Source organism: Copadichromis virginalis, linkage group LG17 (genome assembly GCF_057382275.1).
Source record: "Copadichromis virginalis isolate Kocher_CV1m ecotype Utaka linkage group LG17, C_Virginalis_male_GT1.1, whole genome shotgun sequence".
Taxonomy (NCBI): Eukaryota; Metazoa; Chordata; class Actinopteri; order Cichliformes; family Cichlidae; genus Copadichromis; species Copadichromis virginalis.
The window spans coordinates 18,995,854-19,021,457 of NC_140634.1; the positions used below are offsets into that span (position 1 = coordinate 18,995,854).

General features: G+C 40.8%; 2 protein-coding genes across 3 annotated transcripts in view; one reads left to right on the plus strand and one right to left on the minus strand.

The window, feature by feature from the left end:
• LOC146689303 (CD9 antigen-like) lies at positions 1-18,850 on the plus strand. 2 transcript variants are annotated; one of them, XM_085436023.1, is made up of 8 exons: positions 1-238; positions 12,043-12,145; positions 16,010-16,107; positions 16,715-16,789; positions 16,879-16,980; positions 17,096-17,185; positions 17,430-17,513; positions 18,237-18,850. In XM_085436023.1, the coding sequence occupies exons 1-8, from the start codon at positions 170-172 to the stop codon at positions 18,300-18,302; spliced, it is 687 nt and encodes a 228-aa protein (XP_085292149.1). In that variant the 5' UTR covers positions 1-169; the 3' UTR covers positions 18,303-18,850. The 2 variants fall into 2 exon arrangements, with proteins under 2 accessions (XP_085292149.1, XP_085292150.1); XM_085436024.1 differs by lacking the exon at positions 1-238 and adding an exon at positions 3,922-4,053.
• Positions 18,614-25,604, minus strand: part of cwf19l1 (CWF19 like cell cycle control factor 1) — a 10,140-nt gene continuing 3,149 nt past the window's right edge. Inside the window, exons 4-14 of the mRNA XM_085436005.1 lie at positions 25,472-25,573; positions 23,567-23,781; positions 23,365-23,480; positions 23,084-23,168; positions 22,551-22,703; positions 22,281-22,428; positions 22,100-22,179; positions 21,795-22,004; positions 21,009-21,128; positions 20,820-20,917; positions 18,614-20,162 (exon numbers count right to left, since the gene is read on the minus strand). Coding sequence (XP_085292131.1) covers positions 20,018-20,162; positions 20,820-20,917; positions 21,009-21,128; positions 21,795-22,004; positions 22,100-22,179; positions 22,281-22,428; positions 22,551-22,703; positions 23,084-23,168; positions 23,365-23,480; positions 23,567-23,781; positions 25,472-25,573 — 1,472 coding nt within the window. The 3' untranslated portion in view covers positions 18,614-20,017. The remainder of the gene's footprint in view (positions 20,163-20,819; positions 20,918-21,008; positions 21,129-21,794; positions 22,005-22,099; positions 22,180-22,280; positions 22,429-22,550; positions 22,704-23,083; positions 23,169-23,364; positions 23,481-23,566; positions 23,782-25,471; positions 25,574-25,604) is intronic.

Below are 25,604 nucleotides of genomic sequence, written 5' to 3' on the forward strand. Positions count from 1 at the left end.
TCGATGGTCTGTTTCCTCCCAGCAGCAGCTGATCTGATCGGAGGCTGTCTGAGCAGAGCCGAGCAAACGGCGACAGGTCGACAGCAGGAACCACGAACATCACTGAGCGAGAAATAGGAGATAATTTCAAGACTGAATTAGTCCAAACACGGCTGAACACTCCGCAGGGATGACGGCTCTAACTAGCTGGGAGCTGTGCGTAAAGTACGCGCTCTTCATCTTCAACTTCGTCTTCTGGGTAAGTTTAAACACGCGGGATGAAATATTTAAAGCTCCAGCCGCCCGTGTTTATTCATTTGCGCACAGAAATAAGTCTTCATCTCTCAAATTTGAGCCTGGAAAGATGAAAATGTATTTTTGTGTGATGTGGTTTGTGTTTAACAGAGATGAACCGAGGAGCGTTTTGTTTTGATTTAGCCTATGGCATTTTGAACACTAGTGTGTTTTGTTTAAAGTCGTCCCGGTTTGTGTGTGCTCTTTTATATGAAGCTGATAATATTAATTTTGTGTTTGTGTAACTATCCACTAAAACCGCACTTCGCATTTTTATGTTTTCTTGTTTCTGACATTCTGGGATGCTGTTGCAGCAGCTGTAGACAGCTGACAAATTAAAGGAAAACCCCACGGAAAGCGTCAATAAAGTGCAGACACACGACAAACCACCGGAACAGCTTCGGTGTTCCTCAGAGTACTAAACAGCCTGCTAGTTGATGGTGTTCATTTCTGGTGACTTTAAAGTTTCGTTGGTTTTGCAGTAGTTCAGAAATCCAGTAGGGGGCGTAGATGAGCCTAACACGTCATTCAAAGACAGAGCGGTTGCCTAATCAGTGCTTTCACCTCCTACTCAGGTGTCCTGTGCAGCGAGGAAGCTTAAGGCAGTCTGAAGGATGGCTCCTTAAAAGTCTGAATGATTTCTCAGGGCAGAGGTCAAAGGGTCGAAGGGCCAGCCTCGGGTCCACACCTCCACCTCAGGAATGTAAAACACTCCTTTACATGTTAAAAGTCCTGATGTACATTTTAAATTCATCCATCAGTTCAAAGAAATAACTTCTTTTTTATTATTAAAATGAAAAAACTCTCACAAATCTTATCGTTTTTTAAAACGTATTTTTACTACCACACTACAAACTCATATTGAAAATGAAAAAAGAAAAGGTTAAAAATCTGAAATAAATCAACCATCCATCAACCATCTTCTAATCTAGCTATCCATCTCAGGGTCTGAAAAGCAGGGTACACCCTGGACTATATGAACTGAGTTAAAGGGAATCAAATGTCTGATTTGTTCCATATGGGACATTAAAGTGGAATATTAAGTGCTTCCTTATTGACTCTGGTAAGCTATTGTTGATAAGCTTCATATCATTCAGCACAGGACAGATGGGGATTATTTTGAACTGTGAATCATCCAAAGCTCCTCTGATGGAGTCTACGAATAAAAACATGGAGCTGAAAATGAGCAGAACAAATCTTTTTAAGGATTGAATTATTTGTACCAGTTTTTTCACTCATTTATGTCGAGCTGCTCACTCACTTTCTCTGATGAATGATCGAGTTCAGTCAAGCCATCAGAGTTTGAGCTCAACAAACAACAGCAGCTTATCACTAAAGACATCCTTAGAGAGAACGAGAGTGACGAACAAAAGACAGGCGGGGAGAGATAACGGAGGCCGACAACAAAGCCGGCGTTGTTGGTTTCACTGGGTCCACTGGGAGCCGATGCAGCGTTGAGTTACTGCAGCAAACAATGAGTCTCCCAAGAGGTGTGAGGATACACCTGTGGAGTTTTTGTTTGTGATTCCTCTGAAACAGCTCGTCTTTTTTTTTTTTTTTATCTGTTTTTAAAGCCAAACGCAGGAGTATGGAGGTAAAACTGACAGCATGAGTCCAGCTGTGCAGCACAGAGGTTAAACTGGAAGAGTGTTTTTATCTTAAAAACAGCACTCAACATGTTTGTTTCTCTTTGTTTCTTTTCAATCAAAGAGCATACTTTTAAAATGCTTTATTCCAATTAGAATCAGTTACGGCTAAGCAAGTCCCAGAAACTGCAGTCCTCTAGCATCCACTGGAGGCCCTATAGAGTGAGGCAGTTTCCACAGACTCCAGTATTAAACTGCCCAACTTATCTGAGATCCCCATGTTGGCATTATTCCTGCATTGCAATAACGTGATTAAACTGCTGTGATATTATAGCTTTGAAATGTGAGGGACGAGAGAAAGAAGTGCCTTTGTTTACATAAACCTCTTCTGAAACAAACGCTAAGCATTTCAAGTGTTTCCTTTATTGATTTATATAATATAATAAATATATTATCAAGTTGGGTTTTTTTGGGGGTTTTTGTTACTCATGTTGGTTTGCTAGAGATAGTTTTTAATAGCATGAGCCAAATTCTGGGCTAATTGTAATTGAACGCTGAGACAATGTGATTGGTTAGCTGCAGCGTCACCAACATTATTGTGATGATATAGTAGGATGACCAACTGTCCTCTTTTTTTGCACACGCTGACTTCTAAAAGCTTATATGACATATTTTTATTTCACCATTCATTAACCGCACAGAGAAGGCATAGTTTAAATATGTTAACGTTTTCTTTAAGCAAACTGTATTATTAAAGTTCTTTGTGACTGGCGCAAGTGTCCTCTTTTTTGGAAATCAAAATATGGTCGCTCTATGATATAGGGTTAACTTTAATGAGGCTTTGCAGACACTTGATGTTAACTTGGACACCTCGAGTCAAACGGACTTAGAGACCACGTGTCATGAGGGGAAACTGGGTTCCCTGACCAGTGGTTGCTGAGAATGTGATTGTTAAAGCTTCGGTTACACAGACCTAGAGACCAGTCAGTGACAACCACCCTGGCAGCCACCTGTTGCTTGGGAAAATTAAGTATTCCCCAACCTGTTGCCAAAAACCTTGTGGTTGCTTTGGAAGTTTGCATGTAGATTTCCTCTCCAGCTACTCTCTGAGCTGTAGTGAGACAGTGAAAAAAGGATTTCCCTTCAAATTAAAGGTTGTCCCCTTTGTAACACATTGGCTGCAGCGCTCAGACACAGCTTTTACTTTGAAGGCGAATCTTGTCCATTTCCAATTTTCCAACCTTTACTGCTTTAACTGCTTTAGTAGTTTAGAGTAATTGCAGACAAACTGCAGACAACCAAAGAAACCAGAAGGAGGTTTTTGGTGCAGCAGCTTCTTTAGAGAGAGGCAGAAACCTCCAGGAACTACTGCCACATTATTTCCCTAGCAACCGGCGGTTGTATCATGTCCAAATTGGCAGACTGCTCTTGAACAGTATTTGCATGATGTCACCTAAAAAAAAAGCAGAAATAAACATGTTTACAGCCTCTGTGCTCTCTATGGATGGTTTAAACCTTTCTATGAATTGTACTGTGGGTAATAATTCATCCCCATGGAAAACTGACATTAGTGGTGTGGCCACTTTGATTTAAAGGCTGTTATTGAAGCCACATAAATGAAAGATAATCAAACTTTAAACTGAATCATTTGATATAAATCTTTGTTCTTCACACAGGAAGCAGATTTTCTCTCAGCCTCAAGTCTAGCAGCCAATCAAACTGGGAAACACAGTGTCGATTAACATTTATGAGCCACATGTGAGGTATATGAAGGTTTTTAATTAATGGTGGTCCACAGTGAGTTAGGAGTTGACATCTTGTTTCATAAAGGAAGTGTTAAAGGAGGTAATACAAGAAGTACTGAGGCACCTTTCATGAGTATTTAGAAAAGTCAAGAGGTGTTAAATGCCTTCACCTGTGTTAGACAAGCTGGGTTATGCAGCACACATCCGATTGGATGTGTGCCCCTCTAGCTCCTCCCTCAGCCAGGTGAGTGCTCAGCAGGGTGTGGCTCACAACAAAAGCTGCCTCTCTCTGTCACCTCTCTTCATTCTCCTTCTCCTCCTCACTGTGTGACACTCAGGGCGCTTTTTCTTCCATTTTTCTGCGTAAGAAGATATAAACAGATCCGAGCACCATGAAGAGACAACAGTGCATCAAGTACCTGGTGTTTATCTTCAACTTTCTCTTCTGGGTACGTAGCCTGGTTTAGTGAGTGGACTGAAGTGGTTTGGTTGCTTTGGATTATGCTGCTTTGTTTGATTGTTTGATGGTTTCTGTGACTGGATCAGATTTCAGGAAAGACTCACAATCTAAAACACAGGCAGAGTTTATGTTTGGCTGGAGCCACAAAATCTTTAATAATTTGACTATTTTTGATGTTTTGGGAGCTTCAAACCTCTAAAACCATCATTAAATTTGTGCTTTTGTCATCGAGGCTCTTTGAAAGAATCAAAGTGGCCTCACGCAAACCCACGTAGCACTTCCTTCTGGGGAGTTTCAGCTCACAAATCTTTGCTTTTAATTCGCTTCCAGTCTTTATTTTATGTCCCACACTAATCTCTGTAAATGCTGCAGTTTGTTGCTTCTGCAAACTAAATCATCAGTGCTGTGACAGTTTATCAACCTCACAGTCCATCACAAGACTGTCGAGAAGTTCTGGTGCCTTTGAAATGGTCACAATCTCGGTCACCTCCGATGCAAAAGGATTTGACTTCAGGAGTATTATGAGTACATGGTCTGTGGCAACCACGGCCATTAAAATATGTGAAATCATCACGTCATACTGAAGGATGGGGGGGGGGCTTGTGAATTGTGGTCAGATGGATGGATGAGTGATTGATGACTCACTGTTGCAGGAGCTTAAGGAATTTTCTAGATGGAATTTCCTAAAAATGTTCCCCTTTATGGTCAGGTAGATGGTCAGGTGGAACTGACATGGAATGACACGGCACATCTGAGTTTTGACGTATTTGCTAAAACTGATTCAAAAGTTAATGCAGTTTAAGGCGAAGGAATGAAGATGGGCAGGAGACCGAAGAATGTCATTTCCTTGACTGCAGACAGATGGACATGCTTGGAAAACGTGCAGAGCGACTCAAAATGAAAGAGCAAGATAAACGAGTGGCTAATTTGCTCAAGAACTGCAGTGACTGTAGGGCAGCATGAAATTACAGCCTGACTTGGTGGTTTGGTGCAGTGCATGCAGCATGCAGGACAGAACAAAGAGAACTGGCCGGGTAGCTTTGAGCCACTTTTATGTTAAGGTGACGTCACACACATACAGGTGAGAGAGTGAATGATCCCCAAGCCTCCTGATTCATCTCCAGGATGAGGGATTTTACAGAAATTACAGAATCAAGTCTAAAAATCACAGATTTTAAACAGACTGTGAATAAATGGCATTAACTATTTTAAGCAAAACTGCTTGCAAAGAAACAGTTCTCAAACTGTGGGTTGTGGACCACGAGGTGGGAAATATACAGGGACGGTAACAGAAGCTTCAACCACTACAGTTCAACTGGAATGCTTTTTAAATGGTTTTGATAAATGCAAATAAAAACCGGTTAGACATGAGGTAAAACCCGAGGTGTAAGTCTGACCTACTAAGTTTAAACGGTGTATATATTAAGAAAAGACATGATTTGCATATGACTCAGGTGTGCTGAAGCTGCGCTGCTAGGATGTCAGGTCATTATTTTACAATGTACACCTGTCAGAAATTTATGCCAGCACTGATGAGAGGACTGGAGTGAGTGATAAACTTCCAGGCGACTGGAAAATGTGTATCTGTGTCTCTGCAGTGCGTCACCTCCGGCTGTTAAATGGTCTTTTGTCCTGTAGGACTCCATCTCATTGGTGGACCACCCTGCCCTCTAATTTAAGTTCGTCTATTGGCCCCCTCCTCCAAACACAAACGTGAGATTAGACTGATTTTACATTGAGTCGGCCTCGAGTGTTTCTGATTATTAACCTGAAGAAGTTTCCCACAGTGTGAAGAGCTGTAGGTTCAACAGCACCACTAATTTTTTTTTATCACACCTGGAATCAGTTTTGCTTCACCTGTCCTCACAAGCAGTTACAGTTACACTTCACCAGACTCCATTCACAAAAACTGCAGTTTTATTTTCCAAAACATGGGAGAAATTCTACTTTTGATTTGCTGTTAGGTGGTACCAGCCTGTGCATCGCCAGAACTCCCAAACTAACCTCGTCATGGTTATTGTTGTTTCTGCATGGCTAATAGTGCTGCAGAGCAGCTCTGTGGTTAATGAGAGCCAACATGAACCTCAGGGGAAAATGCTGTTTTCATCTCCTCCACACACAACAGTCGAGTCCCTAGAGTGTTTGTGGTTCACTAATACCAACATCCCCAGCATTCAGGATGCCAGACGTCCTTTCCTTTCTTTTTTCTATATCCCTTTTTTTTTTTTTTTTTTTTTTTAATTGTTACAAATTAATGACAAATGTTTATTTGGGTTAATTCATGTTAAATATTCTGCAAATGTTGGTAATGGTGCACTAGACAAGCGTGAGAGTGATGTGAGAAGGCTTCTCACATGAACTCTGCTATTGTTCATAACCAGCGATTTTCACTTTACTTTAATTTACTGAAACTGAAGTGGACTGTGCGTGCCCTACATGAAGCCGTATGATTTGTAAGATCATTCTTCTAAACTTGGCTGAAAATTGAGTTTACTCCCTCAGATTAGTGTCTAGGAGGCTCATGGTTCGTGATAAAGTTGCCACCTGCAGTTATGAAAGCTGAAACTACCCACAGAGACTAAAATAGTTTTCATAGCTGCCTGTAAACATGATTTTTTTTTTTTTTTGTTTTGTTTTTGCTTTTTTTTTTTAAAAAAAGTAAAGCGGGATGTTGTAACCTGAGTGTAGACAGGGATCGACTCAAGTGGACAAGAGGAACTGCAGTTAATGGTAGCGCATTGATGATGTCTCAATATTCATATACAGATACTGGAATTTAAATCTATTGATCTGTGAAGAGATTCATTTGAATATCTGCTGACTAGTCTGGACAATATACTATATATAATTAGATAGGGATGATTAAATGAAGAATGAGTGGAAAGTTATCCATCATACATTAACTAATACTTGCATTCAAACAGTAGCAGGTAAGATGTGGTACTTTAGTCAAAGGAGCTTGCAAAGAAAAGCGTCTGGACTTCTTTAAGTTGCTTGAAGACGTTTCACCTCTCATCCGAGAAGCTTCTTCAGTTCTAAGGTCAAATGGTGGAGAGTCCCAGATATAAACCTAGTGGGAGTGACCCCCCCACAGAGGGACAAAAGGACCCCCTGATGATCCTCTAATCGCCTGAGCCAAGGTGTGAAACATCTTCAAGTAACTTAAAGAAGTCCAGACGCTTTTCTTTGCAAGCTCCTTTGACTACGATGACCTGGATGACTGAGAACCTTCACAGACATGTGGTACTTTACTTTCACAACATGATGGGGTCATTTCTGACTTCTGCTGTCTATGACGGATATTTTAAAATGCTCTATTTTCATGTTAACATGGACTCCTGCTATTCTAGCCCTGTTTATTGCAACGCAGTGTAGAGATGAAGTGGAAAGTTGCGTTGAGACTGAGTGACACTAGTGAAAGGTGCAGAGGCTTAAACCTCCATTCTTTACAGAGCGAGTGGTTGGATCAGACAACGACTGCAAGGCAAATAAAGCAAACTGATCCTGCGTTCTTTAAGCTCGAGGCTACGTTTGGAAAGATTTACTGATGATGATCATAAGGTGTGCCTGGCTGACTTACCGCTGACAAACCAGCGATGGGATGATGTCACATGCTGACAGTTACAGGTGTGGCTCTGATTGCTGGAAGATTTCTACTTTCAGTTTACTCACATTGAGGTCACACTAAGTCGAGCAGCCCAAGGCGTTATATAAAATGACCCTCCTTATGATGTTTCAGGCAAGTCTGTGCATCCCAGTTTGGATGACTGACTTACAGGTTAATCTGACATGGAGCCTGAAACGCACAGTTGTGTGATAAAAGTGAATGAAAGCAATGGTGTTTGCTTTTAGAGGTGTATGAATTATGCAGCTGATGCCTCTAATTCTCCTACATGTTTACAGCCTGATGCTGTTTTAGTCTCTGTAGGGAGTTTATCTTGCAATTGACTACAGGCCTCGCCTACGAGTATTCATCTTCATGTTTTATCTGTTGGAGCATTTATTTGATAACCTGGCACTACAGTGTTCACAGTACAGCCAGTCAACTTGTGCTGCGGGTTTAATGAACGTCTAGTATTTTACAGAAAACAATGGCGTGATGATCCTCCAACTCAGTTGGGAATTTACAGCTGTGCTTCAGCATGTTAGCTAATACTTTTTAATGAATTAAATATTTGCTACTTGAAACATTTTAACAGATTATTTAACTCTAACCCTCTGTTGCCTCTAACGCCCATATTAAAGTGTTTCTTTGTTAAGGATTCTGGTTAACAACAATAAAAGGATGGTACACTAGCTAATGCTAGCATACAAAACTAACAATGAAAGGGAATTTTTCCCAATGACCTTAAAAAACAAGGTAAGCTGCTACGCTCGTTGTCATATTATTTGTATGCCTTGGTGAGCTAACGCTGGCTAGAAAAATAAAGCTGTCCAACAGGGTAGAATTGTCAGACAGAAGTAATTTAAAATTTTGAGTTGATATCTCAATTTTTTTTTTTCTTAAATTTTATTTCTGCATTTAAATTAAACATAACATGCTTATACAAATCAACCGAGAACAATTACTGTCTTTAACATTTGTGAACTTATAAGCATGAAAGGAGAAAAAAAAAAAAGGGAAAAAAAGAAAAAGACCTTCAACTTTCAAAACCTTCCTATTCATTTGCCACTTAAATTTTTTAAGCAGCTTGATTCATTGATTCACTCATTCATTTGGGCAGGAAAACCCCCTCGGATATCCATGGCTCATCTTCAAAAAAACACTTCCTGCGGGGGGTTAGGTCTCCCTGTGTTTAGACATTATTATTGGGCAGCAAATTCAAGAGCTCTATTGTACTGGCAGTGGGGTTCGCCTATTGATTATTGTCATGACAAGCTTCCGATCTGGCTCCAGGTAGAGGCAACAACAGTATCTGAAGCCTCATTACCGGTCTTATTGTTTTCTAACACGGGTTCTTGTAATAATTCGCTCAGTCGTAATTTTGTTGTTAAACACTCAAAGATATTAAGTCAAATGAGGAAATCTCTCAAACTACCTGATTTTTCAGTAGGAATGCCAATAATACATAACTACGTGTTTAAACCAGGTAAAATGGATAGGGTGTTTTTAGAATGGGGGGGGAAAGGGATTGAAATACATTGAGGACTTATATACAGATGACAAATTTATGTCCTTCAACTTCAAGAAAAGTTTCAATTACCTCAATCACATTTTTTTTCGTTATCTTCAAATAAGGAATTTTGTTCAACAAAACTTTTCAGACTTTCCACTGAAGCCACAAAGTTATACTTACTTTGATATAATTCGGAAAGCAAATTTTAAACATTTGATATCTCAGTTTGTTAAGTGCTTTACAATCCCAGTTGATTCCGACCGAATTAGGAAAACATGGGCTGAAGACCTCGGGGTCTCTCTGTCTGAAGAGCAATGATCAAATTGTTTGTCCAATATTCAGAAAGGCTCAATAAATGCCAGATATAAACTAATCCAGTTTAAAGTCATTCATAGACTACACTTTTCTAAACTCAAACTTAACCGGATCTATAATTCTGTATCTCCCTTATGTGACAGATGTAAAGTTGGTGAAGGTTCCCTTGCACATTTATTTTGGCATTGCCCTGTTTTGAATGCTTTTTGGAGCCAGATTTTTATGTGGTTTTCAAACCAATTTAGGAAAAAAATACCACGTGATGGTACATTGGCTATACTTGGATCATTTGCATCAGTCGAATCTTTTTCCTTTTCACAAAAACAGATAATTACAATGGGTATGCTGGCTGCAAAGAAACTTATTCTTTTACAGTGGCGGTCTTCTTCGGCCCCGTGTTTTAACAGGTGGCTTAATGAGATGGTGTCTGTGGCCAGGGTGGAGCAGATAAGATTTGATAGAAAGGGGAAACTGGCGAGTTTTTGTATGATTTGGCAACCATTTCTAGAATTCCTAAAAGAATAACTGATCATAATTTATGCCTCACACTCCACGTGAATTATTATTATTTATTTATCTTTTAGTCTATTTCACTCTTTATTTAGTTAATATTGTTATAAATTATTTTATTTTATTTTTTTTTTGATATCTCAAAATTTTAATTTGCCAAGTATTTTGGAATTGTATTTGGAGTTATATTTGAGTTAGTCAAACTTTCAAGAGAGAATTCAAGACCTTGATTTACAGATAGCACCCCCACCCCAAAAAACCAAAATCCTGAATCATGGTCAGCAGACCGTAGGAGGAACCAGACGGAGGACATGTTGGGGCAAAGTGTTGCCATTCGGCCTGAATGCTTTATGGTGTGCTTCATATACTCCCTGTTGCACAACAACAGACGTCAGCGTCATGCTGCAGGACATTATGGGAGTTATTTGGGTGGCAACAAAGAGTTGATGTAAACTGTTTTGTGGTTGCTGAGGTGATTCTGAGTCATGGTAGTGGGTAATTACTGTTTGAGACAAAGTATGGCTGTCATTTATTTATCTGTGGATGCCTTCATATCTAAGTCTCCGTTGTGCAGAGGCTCCACATGTACTGAAGTCATGTTTCCTGGATGGCTCCTCTGTGATTGGGTTGGTCTGGATTCAGGAGAATAAGCCGGGCAGCAAGTCGAACTTCATTCCTCAAACGTTAGCCTCATGTTCACCTTCAATGAAAGGGATTCTTATTCATCCACACTAACATACTTTGATTTGAATATGAAACCATTGCATTCCATACTAGCTGCACATAGTTTTGCAACAGTGAAGCATCACATCATCATACCTTACAAAAGCCAGTTCTTTCATTTTGCTCTGAGCAGCTGTTTTTGAACACCTGTCTAAATGACTGTGATGGGTCCATAAGTTCAGGGATGAGTTCATGGTCTCCGTAGTTTTGTGTTTTTTTTTTTTTTTTTTTTTTTTTTTTTTAACACAACCTCAGTTGTAAATCACTGCAAAGCAGGATTAATCTGGTTATTGTCTAAGGTAGGATGCTTTATACTCGATCAGCTGCCACTGTGTGGGTGTCCACCTCTTCATGTCTCTGCATGTTGTTTAACCCCCAATCTCTAAATAACGTTCACATCAAATACTCTCCTTGTTCCTGCACGTCTCAGATTATCGTGCTGTTATAGTCTGGTTCTTATGAGTTAACTCAGATGTTTAGGATAAAGTTGCCTCTGATGTACTGTACACTGCAGCATCTTTTCCTTTGTTCTTTTGTTGTGTGCTTTATTTTTTTCTACGGTCATCGTTCGAGTATACAGTGTAATGACAGTGGAGTGCTGTGAGGCAGGTCCAGGTGAGCCCTGTGGTTTCAGTCAGGTGATACTTCTCAAATCCAGCCTCATTCGGGCTTTTCACTTCTTCTCTCTGTATCTAACTGGTAATGTGTTGCCTGTGTCTTAGACCCCCGGAATTATCGACCCGCGCCTACAGCTGTTGTTGGATTTGATGAAAGTGTCTGTTAATGCGACAGACTTGAGCTGTATGTGCCTTCATTATTTTAAGAGTGGATAATAACTCAATAACAATTTGAAAAAGTGCTCCGGTGGTGCTGGCTCTGTTAACTTACCTTGTTGTGAGCACAGTGTTCTTCCAAACATCAGGAACAAGGTCACACGTGCTGCAATGCCTGCTTTAGAAGCATTTCTGCAGGTTCAGACCACAGACATGGACATAGCTTCTGCTTGTATGAAAAATGAAGTCTGCGTCAAACTGCCTTTACAGCTGCATTGGGGTTTTTTTATGCCCACCAGGGGGCGACCCTTGCGGTTGGATAGAAGTGTAGAGGCTCAGTTTCTCTCTGACTTCAGTCCTTTTCTTGGCTCAGTTGCTAGTTCTGTATCTTTTTGCTTAACATGAGTTTCTCTGTGGTTTATCTGTAAATATCTGTAAATGAGGACAAATGTGCAAAATGACACTAGTATTTGAATATAGTCTCACGGAGAGAACATTAAACCTCCTTCAGAGACAGTAAACATGTTTTTCGTCTTGCAGCTGGCAGGAACCGGCGTGCTCGCTGTGGGACTCTGGCTGCGTTTTGACTCCAGGACGGCAGGACTGTTCGAAGGGGAGGAGTCGCCCTCTGTCTTCTTTACGGGTAAGGCCCCTGCTGGTTAAACCCTGGATGCAAAACACTTACATGGAAACAAAAGACCATGAAGGAGAATAACCTTGAGGATGGCAAGAACCCTTTATAGAGCACAGGTGAAGCATCTTAATCGCAGCAGCTTCACTTTTACATTTTTGGATATCTCACAACCATAAACCACAAAATAACAAAAAGAACATACAAAGATTCAAACTGCACAGAAAGACAGGGAAATGATCAGCTCCTCCTCCACTATCATGGTCTTTGAACCTGCCATGGAGTGATGGTGGTGGGTGTTGTTGTAATTACAGCTGACGTGTCTGTAGTGTAGCTTTGACGCACATTACGAGTCTGTTCGTTTTATCATGCTGTCCTATCAATGTAAAGTCTGACACTGCTCATTTCACTCCAACCAGAAGAAACCGTGCCGAATAATCTGCAGCTGAAAATAGTCCCCAGTAACCACTTCGTCCTGTTTATTAACAACCACAGCGTTGTTTCTAGAATGAAATCTTTATAGTTGTGGAGGAAGTCATAATTTCAAATTAAATGCACTACAGCTGCATTTAGCTCTGTCGGGCTCTGGACGTGGATATAACCTGACCTCAGAGAGGCGGGGCACTCGGAGGGCAGCTGAGGCCAAAGTTGGTCCACAGCGAGGCGGCTCGTCCAACCCAGCAGATCCCTCCACACATAGCGCTCATTCTTCCCGGCGCACAGGGACTCCTTTGTTCTCAGACTTCTGTATTCCCGGAGGAACTGTCCCACCCTCCCGTCTTTGTGCGTTGCATCCATCAAACTGATAAGAGAAGTGGGCAGAGAGGAGACGGAGGACGGGCCTGACATGACAAACATCTTAATAACGGCTTTGGAGGAGTATTTGTGTGTGTGGCTCATGCGCTCACTGTTGTTGTTATCCGACAGCCTGTTTATGATTCATCCTCATGAAGTCACCGTTGAAGTGTCGAATCATCGCTCTAAATCACCCTGCAGCTGATTCCCACTCACCAGATCGTGACTGAAGGTGTTTTTGATAAATAACTCCTCATTAAAAACAGCTTCTGGTGCCTCTCAGGCCTTCGTGTCTGTTCGAATCAGAGCGGCAGCAGCCCTATGAGCCAGAATGCAAATCACTGATGTACATTTACATTTTTAAAAGGCTTGAGCAGGTAAATCAGGGCTGATTTCCAATCAGCCTTCCACATGCACTTGTACACTCACTGACACTTTATTAGAAACAAAGCATGGGTTCTGTTAGAGTTGATGCTTTTGAGATTGTCATTTGTGCTAAGATATATAGACGTGGACAAAATTGTTGGTACTCTTTGGTCAATGAAAGAGAAACTCACAATGGTCACAGAAGTAACTTTAATCTGATAAAAGTAATAATAAATTAAAACCAATGAAAGTCAGACATTGCTTTTCAACAATGCTTCAATTGAATTATTAAAAAAAATAAATGCATGAAACTGGTCTGGAAAAAATTATGGTACCCCTAGAAAAGAATGAAAATAATGTGACCAAAGGGACATGTTAATCCAAGGTGTCTACAATCTTGTAATCAGTCAGTGGTCCTATATATGGGACTCCAGGTAGTCACTGTGTTTGGTGACATGGTGTGTACCACACTCAACATGGACCAGAGAAAGCGAAGGAAAGAGTTGTCTCAGGAGATTAGAAATAAAATCATAGACAAGCATGTTAAAGGTAAAGGCTATAAGACCATCTCCAAGCAGCTAGATGTTCCTGTGACTACAGTTTAGGGCTGGGTATTGTCACTGATTTCTAAAATCGATTCGATTCCGATTCACAAGGTCCCGAATCGATTCTATTTGCCTCAGTCAGAAATATTAAAATTCTGATCACGTATCAAATATCCATATTTTTATATCTATAAAAAGAAAGCTGACACTTGAGACTTTATCAAAGGTGTAAGCATCACAGCAGATGCCTTTGTGTCAAAGTAACTGAGGATAAAACAGAAAAACATGAAGGTGATTTTCCTGGCCTGGGATTTTATAGCAGATAACCTTAAAAATATTCTGCAGTAGATCAAAAACAAAAGAAAGTCATTAGTCAACATATGAACATTACCTGATGCTGCTGAAGTGAAGCAAAGTTACAGAGGTTTTATTAGAGACACAGCTAAGCATTTTGCAATTTTGCATAATTTTAAAAAGTTTAAATTATCGTTATCCAAGCTAGAATTGATTTTAATTGATAAATCAATAATCAAAACCCAACCCTACTACAGGTGCACATGTTATTCAGAATTTAAGATCCATGGGACTGTAGCCAACCTCCCTGGACATGGCCGCAGGAGGAAAATTGATGACAGATCAAAGAGACGGATAATCCGAAAGGTAACAAAAGAGCCCAGAAAGACTTTTAAAGAGATCCAAGCTGAACTTCATGCTCAAGGAACATCGGTGTCAGATTGCACCATGCGTCGTTGTTTGAGCCAACGTGGACTCCATGGGAGACAACCAAGGAAGACCCCATTGTTGAAAACAAATCATAAAAAAAGCCAGACTGGAATAAGCCAAACTACATGTTGACAAGCCACAAAGCTTCTGGGAGAATGTCCTGTGGACAGATAAGACAAAATTTGAACTTTTTGTCAAGGCACATCAGCTCTGTTCACAGACAGAAAAATGAAGCATATCTAGAAGAGAACACTGTCCCTACTGTGAAACATGGAGGAGGCTTTGTTATGTTCTGGGGCTGCATCTGGTACAGAGTGTCTTGAATCTGTGCAGGGTGCAATGAAATCTCAAGACTATCAAGGATTATAGAGAGAAATGTGCTGGCCAGTGTCAGAAAGCTTGGTCTCGGTCACAGTCATGGGTCTTGCAACAGGACAATGACCCAAAACACACAGCTAAAAACACCCAAGAATGGCTAAGAGGAAAACATTGGACTATTTTAAAGTGGCCTTCTATGAGCTCTGACCTCCAATCCTATTGAGCATCTTTGGAAGGAGCTGAAACATGCTGTCTAGAAAAGGCGCCCTTCAAACCGGAAACAACTGGAGCAGTTTGCTCATGAGGAGTGGACCATAATACCTCCTGAGTGGTGCAGAAGTCTCATTGACAGTTACAGGAATCGTAACGAAAGGTTGTGCAACAAAATATTAATTTGTGGGTACCATCATTTTTGTCCAGGCCTGTTCCATGCATTTATTTTTTTAAATAATTCTATTGAAGCATGGTTGAAATGCAATGTCTGACTTTCATTGGTTAACATTTATAGAATTTTTATTTATTATTACTTTTGTCTGTGACCATTGAGTTTTTCTTTCATTGACCGAAGGGTACCAACAATTTCTTGTGTATGTGCTGATAAAATGTTTCTCGTTATTAGGTTTCATGCTTCTACGATGGAGTGAGCAGCCTCGTCACTTCTGCTTTTTACACGTTAGTCCGTTGAAAGGTCGCAAACTGTACGGGGTGTGACTGGTTGATAAGAAGTCCTGCCTTGTATGGTATGGCGAGGGGCCACACACACACAGACAGACACACTCGCTCAGATACGCTTGCATTACACTGTCACATGGATAACTGAACCTGTTCTTAATCCTTTAATTTTTTTTAAAATCTGTGTCAACAACAAACCTAAGAATGGAGCATCAAGTTCTAATGTTAAACTGTTGAATTGAACATCAGAGTGAATCGCATCCCATTTAACAAAACAAAAAAATGTTTTGTTAAATGTTTTGAACAGTGTGGTGCTGATGTCACTGAGGTTGAGATTATGTGCATAAATTTTAATTTAATCGTGTCTCCTTTGTTTGTAACTGGCCTTGGGAACTTAAAGGCACAGGTGACCCCAGAATGCTTGTTTCCTCTGGCCCATCTGAATGTTTTGTTGCAGGCGTGTACATCCTGATCGCAGCAGGGGCTCTGATGATGGTGGTGGGTTTCCTGGGATGCTGCGGAGCCATCAAAGAGTCTCCTTGCATGTTGGGACTGGTGAGTGATTTCTTTTGTGTTTTAGTTCTCCACATTACATTAAAGACGGGTGACTTTGCTGTGAATCATGAATTCATGCTCAGATTTTTCAGTTGGCACATTTCAGAGATGTTTGGGCTGTAATCACACCGATCACCAGGAAAGACTCCTCAATTTCACCACAAGCGTGTTGGCTGCTGCAGCTCCGGTGTGATGTGACTGTTGGTGGCGATTCGCTGTTATGTTTTTACAAAATGTTTTTGTCCTGCGATTGAAATGGTCATATGAAATTGGATGTGATCACATCCACCAATTTCAATCTACTCTGAGCCGTCATTTTAAATATTAAATGGCTTTAGTTTTAACTTACATTTCAGGTCATCTCTTCCTTAGTCATCTGTTATTTGAGCTCTGTGCACAGAAAAGGTGAACAGCAGAGCTGGTGCACAACAACTTAAAGTGTTGATGTTATGTTCACCACACATAAATCTATGGTTTTTTACCACTGGTTGAGGAAACTTTGGACAAAAGTGACAGATAAAAGTAAAAACCCACTCAGTTTCCTTTCAGGACTGATAACCAAACAAAATCATGTCTACACTCCAAATCTTCTTGTTTTCCGGTTTAGTTCTTCTTCTTCCTGCTTCTCATCTTCGCTGCAGAAGTGGCTGCCGGGATCTGGGGTCTTTCCAACAGCGACCGGGTAACTAACTCTCCCCTTCTGTCTCTCGCATGTATGCACACATTCTTTGTTGATTGACAGGAGTGTTAACTTTGTCTGTGTGTCTTCAGGTGGTGGAGGACATCACAGAGTTTTATAAACAGACTTACGCCAACTACAAGGACACCAAACAACCAGCGCTGAAGGAGACCCTCCGCCTCATCCACTTTGGAGTGAGAACACACACCTGGACACCTTTTATGCAACTTGTTTCCTTATTTTGAAACAGAACAGATGACTGCCTAACCTGTGTGGGCTATTCCCCCCCCCCCCCCCCCCCCCTTGCAGCTCGACTGCTGCGGTCCAACAGGAACGGTGATCGATGCTGCCAGAGATATCTGCCCCAAGCAGGAGGGGCTGGAGATCCTCGTCACCAAGGTAAGGCAGACTGCAACAAAAGGGAGATGACCTCTCGTGTCACATCATGTAAATTTTTACTTAAACATTTTAAGATCTAAGAGATTTGTACTAAAAAGTGCTACAGCTAACATTTTTCTCTAGGGTATTCTGGCTTTGTAGAAATCAAGCTCAGATTTGCATCAGACATTTGGTTTAAAATAAGATGTGGAGCTCACACCTGTTTTTGCTGTTTTTGCTTCACGGTCCTGCTTCCCTCCTGCAGAGCTGTCCCGCTGCTATTGACGAGGTGTTTAACAACAAGCTGCACATCATTGGTGGAGTTGGCATCGGCATTGGACTCATTATGGTGAGTCTGCCACTAATGCACATGTACTGAAACCTTAAGTAAAGCTATCATATGGTTGTTAAACTGGCACAAAGCCTAGAATGTGTCAGGTTTAGAAATGGTTTAGAAAAAGCCAAGTGTCTCATTGTTCTAGTAGTGGGTCTGGCTCGTGATTTATTTATTAAAAACAAAGCCAATTCACAAATGTTGTAAACCTGGCCCCAGTAGGGGCGACATCTGTGGTTGCAAAGACACTTTCATATGTGTAGAAATCTATGAAAAACGACATTACTACTTACTTCATATATGACATCAATAAACACTTTACTGGTGAGTTTATGGCTCAGTCATGAGTACAGAATGCTAAATATGAAGTCTGATGATGACTAGCTATGATTTTTATTGGCTAGCTACCAAACTGTGTGGTAGTTTCACACTAACTAGACATTCTACTTGGTTTGGCCCCTGAAATTTGACTGGCCTGCCCTGATGCCACCAAAAAAATCAATCCCCAAGGACTATTTTCTTTCATAGAAGAACAAGAAAAATATTAAATATTTACATTCAAGAAGGTGGAATTGGTAATTTTTTTTTTTTTTCAGGGTTGGTCCATTTTTATCATAGAAAATATTTAAAATGAACTTATCAAGATTGTGAAATTTTAAATAACCAAAATACAAAATTATGGAAACTTTGAGGTTTATTTCTTAATGCCACATTCCTGTGTCCTGTGACTCTCTGCAGATCTTCGGGATGATCTTCAGCATGATGCTCTGCTGTGCCATTAAAAGGTCTAGGGACTATGTGTAAAAACCCATGAAACGCCGTCCACCTTTAACTCTGCTGCTGCTTCAAATCATTTAAGAAAGAATAACAACATTTGTCCCTCTGTGTGCTGCTTGGGTCCGTACAGGATGGCTTCGTCGACCTGTGAGAGTATGGCTCCTTTTCAATGACGCCTCTTTAATTCCTCCACTCTGTGGGGTCTGCAGCGAGTTATTTATACCCAAAGTAACCTGATAAGTGATAACTGATACAATCTTTTAAATCAAAAACCTACTTTTCATAATAGGACAGGTTTGAGCATATGCAGGTGAAAGGAGACTTTTGCGACTCTGCTGCCCCCTGGTGGACACCCCATTTTCTTTAAATCCTTTCCTTTAAGTTATGTTTACAAAATCTGCTAAACGTTTGAGCTAACAGGGTTTTTGCAGCTAAATGAATGTTAATGACCCATGTTTTGTTTTAAAGCTGCGTATTAAAAGCTTTGATTATTTTTTATTTTATAAGTTTTATGCAAATGATTTAATGATTGCAGTTCATGTCTTTAAGATGTCAAATAAATGAACTAAAACAAAGATTTGTCTTAAATGGAGTGCTTGCTGTGAGTGCTAAAGGGGTACAATACAGTCAAATGTACAAATGTTAGGAAAACATTTAATGCAATTTTAACATACTCTAAAAAATTAAAAATGAGCTTAATGGGTTATTCAATTTTTATTTATTTGTAATATAAGGTTTGGCTAACACTTGTGTACAATTGAATAAAAAATTACATTAAAAAAAATAACGAATAAAACTATCTGGACTTGAATTTTTGTATTTCTGTAGGGGCAATGCACAGTGGGAGGTGTGTTAAACTACATGGTAATACTGAAAATGTGACCATCAATCCAAAATTACATTTTAAATTTGATTATATTTACAAAAAAGAGGCATTAAAAGTAACTTTACCCATATGTGTGGTAGAAATAAAATATTTCTGAGCTGGTTCATAATTTTAAATATTTCATCAATCTCAAGATTTCTGCTCTTTTGTCAATTTTTTTTTTTTTTTCCCCTAGCAGGGGGAGGGGGGAGAAACCCAAACTACACTACAGACTGTTTTCGAAAACCATAACACGCGTGTTTATAAACGGGTGGCAACAAAAGGTTACTATTCACATTTTAGACGCTAGAAATCATAATTTTTTTTTTTTTTCCCCAAACACCAATAAAAACAGACAGCCCAGCAGTGAGGTTTACAGTTATACTCCCATTTCCTCACTGTGACTATTAAAAAGAAATACACACGCTTTGTAAAACAAAATCTGATTTAAAAAAAAAAAAAAAAATTGTTTGAGATATGATGCAAATTTTTACTGAGCATTACACCAGAGAATTGAACCCAGTTAGCTTAGCATAAAGACTGGTCACAGCTTTATCCAAAGGTAACAAAATCAACTAATGCTAACACACGGTACAAATGAGATGTTAATTAGTATCCAGTCTCCGTACCAAGTTAAACTTTTAACTCTATGCAATCTCATTCTACCTGAAACAGTGGATTGATATAGTTAAGATGACAGTGAATGTCATAAAAGTAGAAACAAAAGCAAGAAGACGTATTAAAAATGCTGTTTGACTCAATTTTCATGTTCAGGATAGATGAAGAGGAATGCATCATACCAACAACTGTCCTCACAATGCATTGCATCATCCATGGTCCCCACAAAGCAAACTGTACAAGTACGTGTGTGTGTAAATTATTCATCCCAGGTGAAGTCATATGGCTGGAAGTCATCTCTCAGCTGTTTGCAGCTCTCCTCCTCCTCCTCTTTGCTTTGTTTACACTCTTTCCAGTCGGCTCGAGTCGGGATGTTTAGCACCGCCTCACTGGCCAGAACCTCCCTACGCACGCACACAAAAACCCCCACACCGTTACTCTGTGACACTGACATTATTCTCCCACAGTGCAATTCTGACCTCCCATCAAGTTTTTTTCCCTAAAATTTCATGACTGACATTTTGGAAACAGCAATTTGTCATTTTTAGATCAGTGCATATTTATGTGAACAAAACACATTAACAGTGTGCAGAATTATTGGTAATAATTATTTACCAATATTACTGAATAACATGAGACTAAAAAATAATTTTCTGCAAACCAAAGCATCTTTTCCCTGACTTAAACAGGTTTGTAGGTATGTTTGTGTATACATAATGGGTAAGTCCTGACTGTCCAGCTCTCTGGAGCCCCCTGTGGAGGCTTTTGTTTTTACACTTTCTGATATAACGTAATTTTTCTGATGATGTTTTGATAATTCTGTTATTTTATAGAGAACACGGGTATAAACAGAATGACCTGCTTTCTCTTTTTATTTTAATAATCTAATCCAAATGTGATTAAAAACGCATCTGGACAACATTTGCATTTATACATAACATTTCATAAGAAACAGTTTTATTTTAGCTTTAAAAGATGACACTGACAGTGCTGAAATTTTATGAGGCTCTTCTTTATATTTACAGGCAAACAAAGGGTGTTTAATGGGGACTGATGCTCACCTTCCAAACTGCAGAGGAAAATGTTTTTGAATGCGGTAGAAGAGCTTCTCCCCCGAGTCCAACTCTACATAGAAATATGGAGTCCCTGGAGGAGCAATCTGAACACACACGTTTAATTCAGCTTTTCAAATAGATGTTAAAAATCCCAGAATAGCCAAACCACTGTACTCCAGGTGTGTTTACGGGTACCTGCTTGAGGTCAGTGTGTTCAGGAATCTCCATCATCTCCATCTGTTGCTCCTGAGCCTGGACCATGAACGCCTCCTTGATGTCCTCTGTGGCACAGCGGTTCAACGGCACCGGCACAACCTGAATGACAATAATAACAAGAAGATGATAAATAAAGTGATCAGCAAATGTGGCAGTAAATAAAAAATCATTTTACGTTTCTCTTCCTGCGCTTGGATCACAGGAATCACACTCTAAATAAAGATACAAGGAGTTTAAACGTGCTAATTTATTGCCCAGGTGTGACTTACTTTGTGAATAACTGGCTTCTTGTATGTCAGCAATAGCAGACTTAAAAAAATATTTATCTAATTCTACGCTCAATCTCAAATTATTTTAGCAGCTTTGCATAAAGTGCACAAGTTTACCACATCTTTGTTGACCTTTTTGTTTTAGTTTGTGTTACTTCATCATTTATTACAGTGAAATATCTTGTGTACCTCCATAATCAAATTTAAAATACAAAAGCAAAAAACAATTTATTAAAAAATAGAATTATGAAGCTTTAGCTAGTTATTTTAGATTAAAAGTGGCACAAATGAAACGCTCAACTTTTATCATTCTTCTCAAATTTTGAAACGATAAAACCAAATATGTAAAATTTTGCACTCTAAAGTGAAAAATATGACTTTTTACACTTCTACACACTGCATCTGTCAAAATTAGAAAATATTCACCCTACAGTATCATTAAAAAACAATACGAATAACACTGAATTAAAACATGTTTTCTTGGTCGTGTTTCTACCTGCAGCTGCAGATGCTGGCTCCTGTAGTTCCTCTCAAACAGCACACAGCGCTCTCCTTTGCTCTTGTAGAACTTCCTCAGGGCTGACTTGTACTTCTCCATCTCCTCCACCACCTCCGAGCTCAAGTCCACCACCGACTGGTAGTGTCCGATGGGGAGGATCAGCACATGGCGAGGAGTCAAACCGCCTTTGGCCAGCGCGAGGTAACACTGCAGAACAAATCATCCTCACTCGGCTCTAACGCTTTTACGTGAAGTCTCGAAGGAGCTTCTGTGATGTAGATTTATGAACAGCATGAACTCACGTGTGTTCCTATGCTGATGACGAGGTGCTTCTCCACCTGAGGGCTGGCCAGACAGAACCAGCATGGACCCGAGGGCTGAGCTGCACACAGAAAAACAAATTATCTGTGTAACCTCACAAAACCACACTAACTAATGAGTTCTTTCTTAAACCAGATATAAACAGAGTGTGGCTGGACTCACGGTGCCGGCGGGGCTGCTTGGGCTGCCCCTGATGATGCTGCTGGTCTCGCCCTCGCCCATCTCCATCAGAGTGCCTCTTCCTGCCGTGGCCCCGAAAGCCTCCACCCTGCTTCTTGCTCAGGTCGAAGAAGTACTGATTGGCTGGCTCCTGGCACACATATAACAACATTTTGTACTTTAAAACCTCAAATACACATTCAAAGGTGATTTAGATAAGAGTCGAGGTGAATTCTAGTGACTATGAATCTCCACAGAGGACTCCAAACAAACCTCCTCCTCTGTGGTGCTGAAGGCCGTCTTTTGTGTGTCCATCTTGTCTTTCGTGGGGCATCTGTACGGGTTTTCTGTGACGTCTTGCGGTTGCTTCACAAGCTCTGCGGGGTCCATGGTCTTCATGGGGATTATGTTGAAGGCGTACAGATACTGCAGACAGAAGGTTTTCACTTGTCATGACACATCTGGAGAATTTTTCACAGCAGGAACCTTTTAGCACAGATCTGCTCTGTTACCTGCATTTCCTGCAGGAGAACCAGGGTCTAAATTAGAGTTTTAAAATAACAGGGAGAGTCTAAATTTAGTTCAGCTGAATTGGCTATTAGGGCTTCCTGTTTGCACTGGAAACATTGGTCAGTGAAGAAAACTTTAACTTCTCTGTGGTTTCTAAGCATTTTTTAAGGACTTTATTAATCACAGATTTTGAGGTTTTCCTAACTTTTAAGAAAACCTTGACACAAAGTTTTAATAAATGCAGCTATGCACATAATCTCCATGTAACTGATTCTTTGTCTTGCAGGGAAACGCACCTTCTTCTTGGCGGGGTTGTTGACGGCCGCCAGAGCAATGAAGCGGCTGACGTGTTGAGCATTTTCTTGAAGAACAATGTGATTCCTGCCGATAGACACAGTGAAAGATGGGAGTAACATAAAACAAGAACCAAACAGTTGCTTCGAATCAATCTGACTTCTGCCAGGGGGGTCACCCCCTACTGGCCAATCAAAATAATGCAGGTTTAAGGCTCTTTGATATCCAGAAGAAATTAATTAACAGGGTCATCAGTGAGCTCCCTCACCACTCTGCAGCTTACCTGTATGGGAGTCTTTCATAGTGAGCGCCCTCTAGTGCTGCAAAGTGGTATCGTGGTTTCAGTTTGTCTGCGAGGCTGGCTATCGAGTTGCTTCCACAAAGTTTTGTGTTCACTTCCTGCCGAACAGAGTTCAGAAGAATCCATTCAGCATCTCGTGGGGTCAGAGGCAGTAAAATTAAAGCAGCATAGACATCTTCATTACCGGGTTGTTTGCGTAGTGCCACACTCCTCGGGGCCACTGCGATGTCAGCAGGATGTCAACACCTTTAAATTTCGAGCTGCTGGTCAGAGGAGTCATGAGGGCCACCAGATCTTTGGAGGTGAAGCAATGAGCCGGCGCTGGTTCCTGCCGGGCTTCCTGACCGCTGACATAGGCGATCTGCAGTCCCGACACGCCGGTAAACACACCACGCCGGCCTGTAACGCACAGATGAGAGCACTGTGTCACATTTTGGTTTCATGTTTTTATTAAAAGGTCATGAATACAGTGGGGCAAAAAAGTATTTAGTCAGCCACCGATTGTGCAAGTTCCCCCACTTAAAATGATGACAGAGGTCAGTAATTTGCACCAGAGGTACACTTCAACTGTGAGAGACAGAATGTGAAAAAAAAAATCCATGAATTCACATGGTAGGATTTGTAAAGAATTTATTCGTAAATTAGGGTGGAAAATAAGTATTTGGTCACCTCAAACAAGGAAAATCTCTGGCTCTCACAGACCTGTAACGTCTTCTGTAAGACGCTTTTCTGTCCCCCACTCGTTACCTGTATGAATGGCACCTGTTTGAACTCATCATCTGTATAAAAGACACCTGTCCACAGCCTCAAACAGTCAGACTCCAAACTCCGCCATGGCCAAGACCAAAGAGCTTTCGAAGGACACCAGGAAAAGTATTGTAGACCTGCACCAGACTGGGAAGAGTGAATCTACAATAGGCAAGCAGCTTGGTGTGAAAAAATCAACTGTGGGAGCAATCATCAGAAAATGGAAGACACACAAGACCACTGATAATCTCCCTCGATCTGGGGCTCCACGCAAGATCTCATCCCGTGGGGTCAAAATGATCATGAGAACGGTGAGCAAAGATCCCAGAACCACACGGGGGGACCTGGTGAATGACCTGCAGAGAGCTGGGACCAAAGTAACAAAGGTCACCATCAGTAACACACTACAACGGCAGGGAATCAAATCCCGCAGTGCCAGATGTGTTCCGCTGCTGAAGCCAGTGCATGTCCAGGCCCGTCTGAAGTTTGCCAGAGAGCACATGGATGATACAGCAGAGGATTGGGAGAATGTCATGTGGTCAGATGAAACCAAAGTAGAACTTTTTGGTATAAACTCAACTCGTCGTGTTTGGAGGAAGAAGAATACTGAGTTGCATCCCAAGAACACCATACCTACTGTGAAGCATGGGGGTGGGAACATCATGCTATGGGGCTGTTTTTCTGCCAAGGGGACAGGACGACTGATCCGTGTTAAGGACAGAATGAATGGGGCCATGTATCGTGAGATTTTGAGCCAAAACCTCCTTCCATCAGTGAGAACTTTGAAGATGAAACGAGGCTGGGTCTTCCAACATGACAATGATCCAAAACACACCGCCCGGGCAACAAAGGAGTGGCTCCGTAAGAAGCATTTGAAAGTCCTGGAGTGGCCTAGCAAGTCTCCAGACCTCAACCCCATAGAAAATCTGTGGCGGGAGTTGAAAGTCCGTGTTGCTCGGCGACAGCCCCAAAACATCACTGCTCTCGAGAAGATCTGCATGGAGGAATGGGCCAAAATACCAGCTACTGTGTGTGCAAACCTGGTAAAGACCTATAGTAAACGTTTGACCTCTGTTATTGCCAACAAAGGTTATGTTACAAAGTATTGAGTTGTATTTTTGTTATTGACCAAATACTTATTTTCCACCCTGATTTACGAATAAATTCTTTACAAATCCTACCATGTGGATTCATGGATTTTTTTTTCACATTCTGTCTCTCACAGTTGAAGTGTACCTCTGGTGCAAATTACTGACCTCTGTCATCATTTTAGGTGGGGGAACTTGCACAATCGGTGGCTGACTAAATACTTTTTTGCCCCACTGTATGTGTGATCGCTTACCGAGATATGTGATGTTTTCAGCAAGCTCACAGCCATCGGCGTTTGGGAAATTCTTTACCGTTTCCTGGCTTGCTGCTCCGAGGATGTAAGTGTGGATGGGAGCTGAGGAGGCGCAGAGAAAAAAAAAAAAAAA

Bases quoted from the DNA above. Each gene is read 5' to 3' on its own strand.
- LOC146689303 (XM_085436023.1), top strand. From the start codon at position 170: ATGACGGCTCTAACTAGCTGGGAGCTGTGCGTAAAGTACGCGCTCTTC. The intron at 12,146-16,009 runs GTAAGGCCCCTG...GTTTTGTTGCAG, and splicing joins GCCCTCTGTCTTCTTTACGG to GCGTGTACATCCTGATCGCA. The intron at 16,981-17,095 runs GTGAGAACACAC...CCCCCCTTGCAG, and splicing joins TCCGCCTCATCCACTTTGGA to CTCGACTGCTGCGGTCCAAC.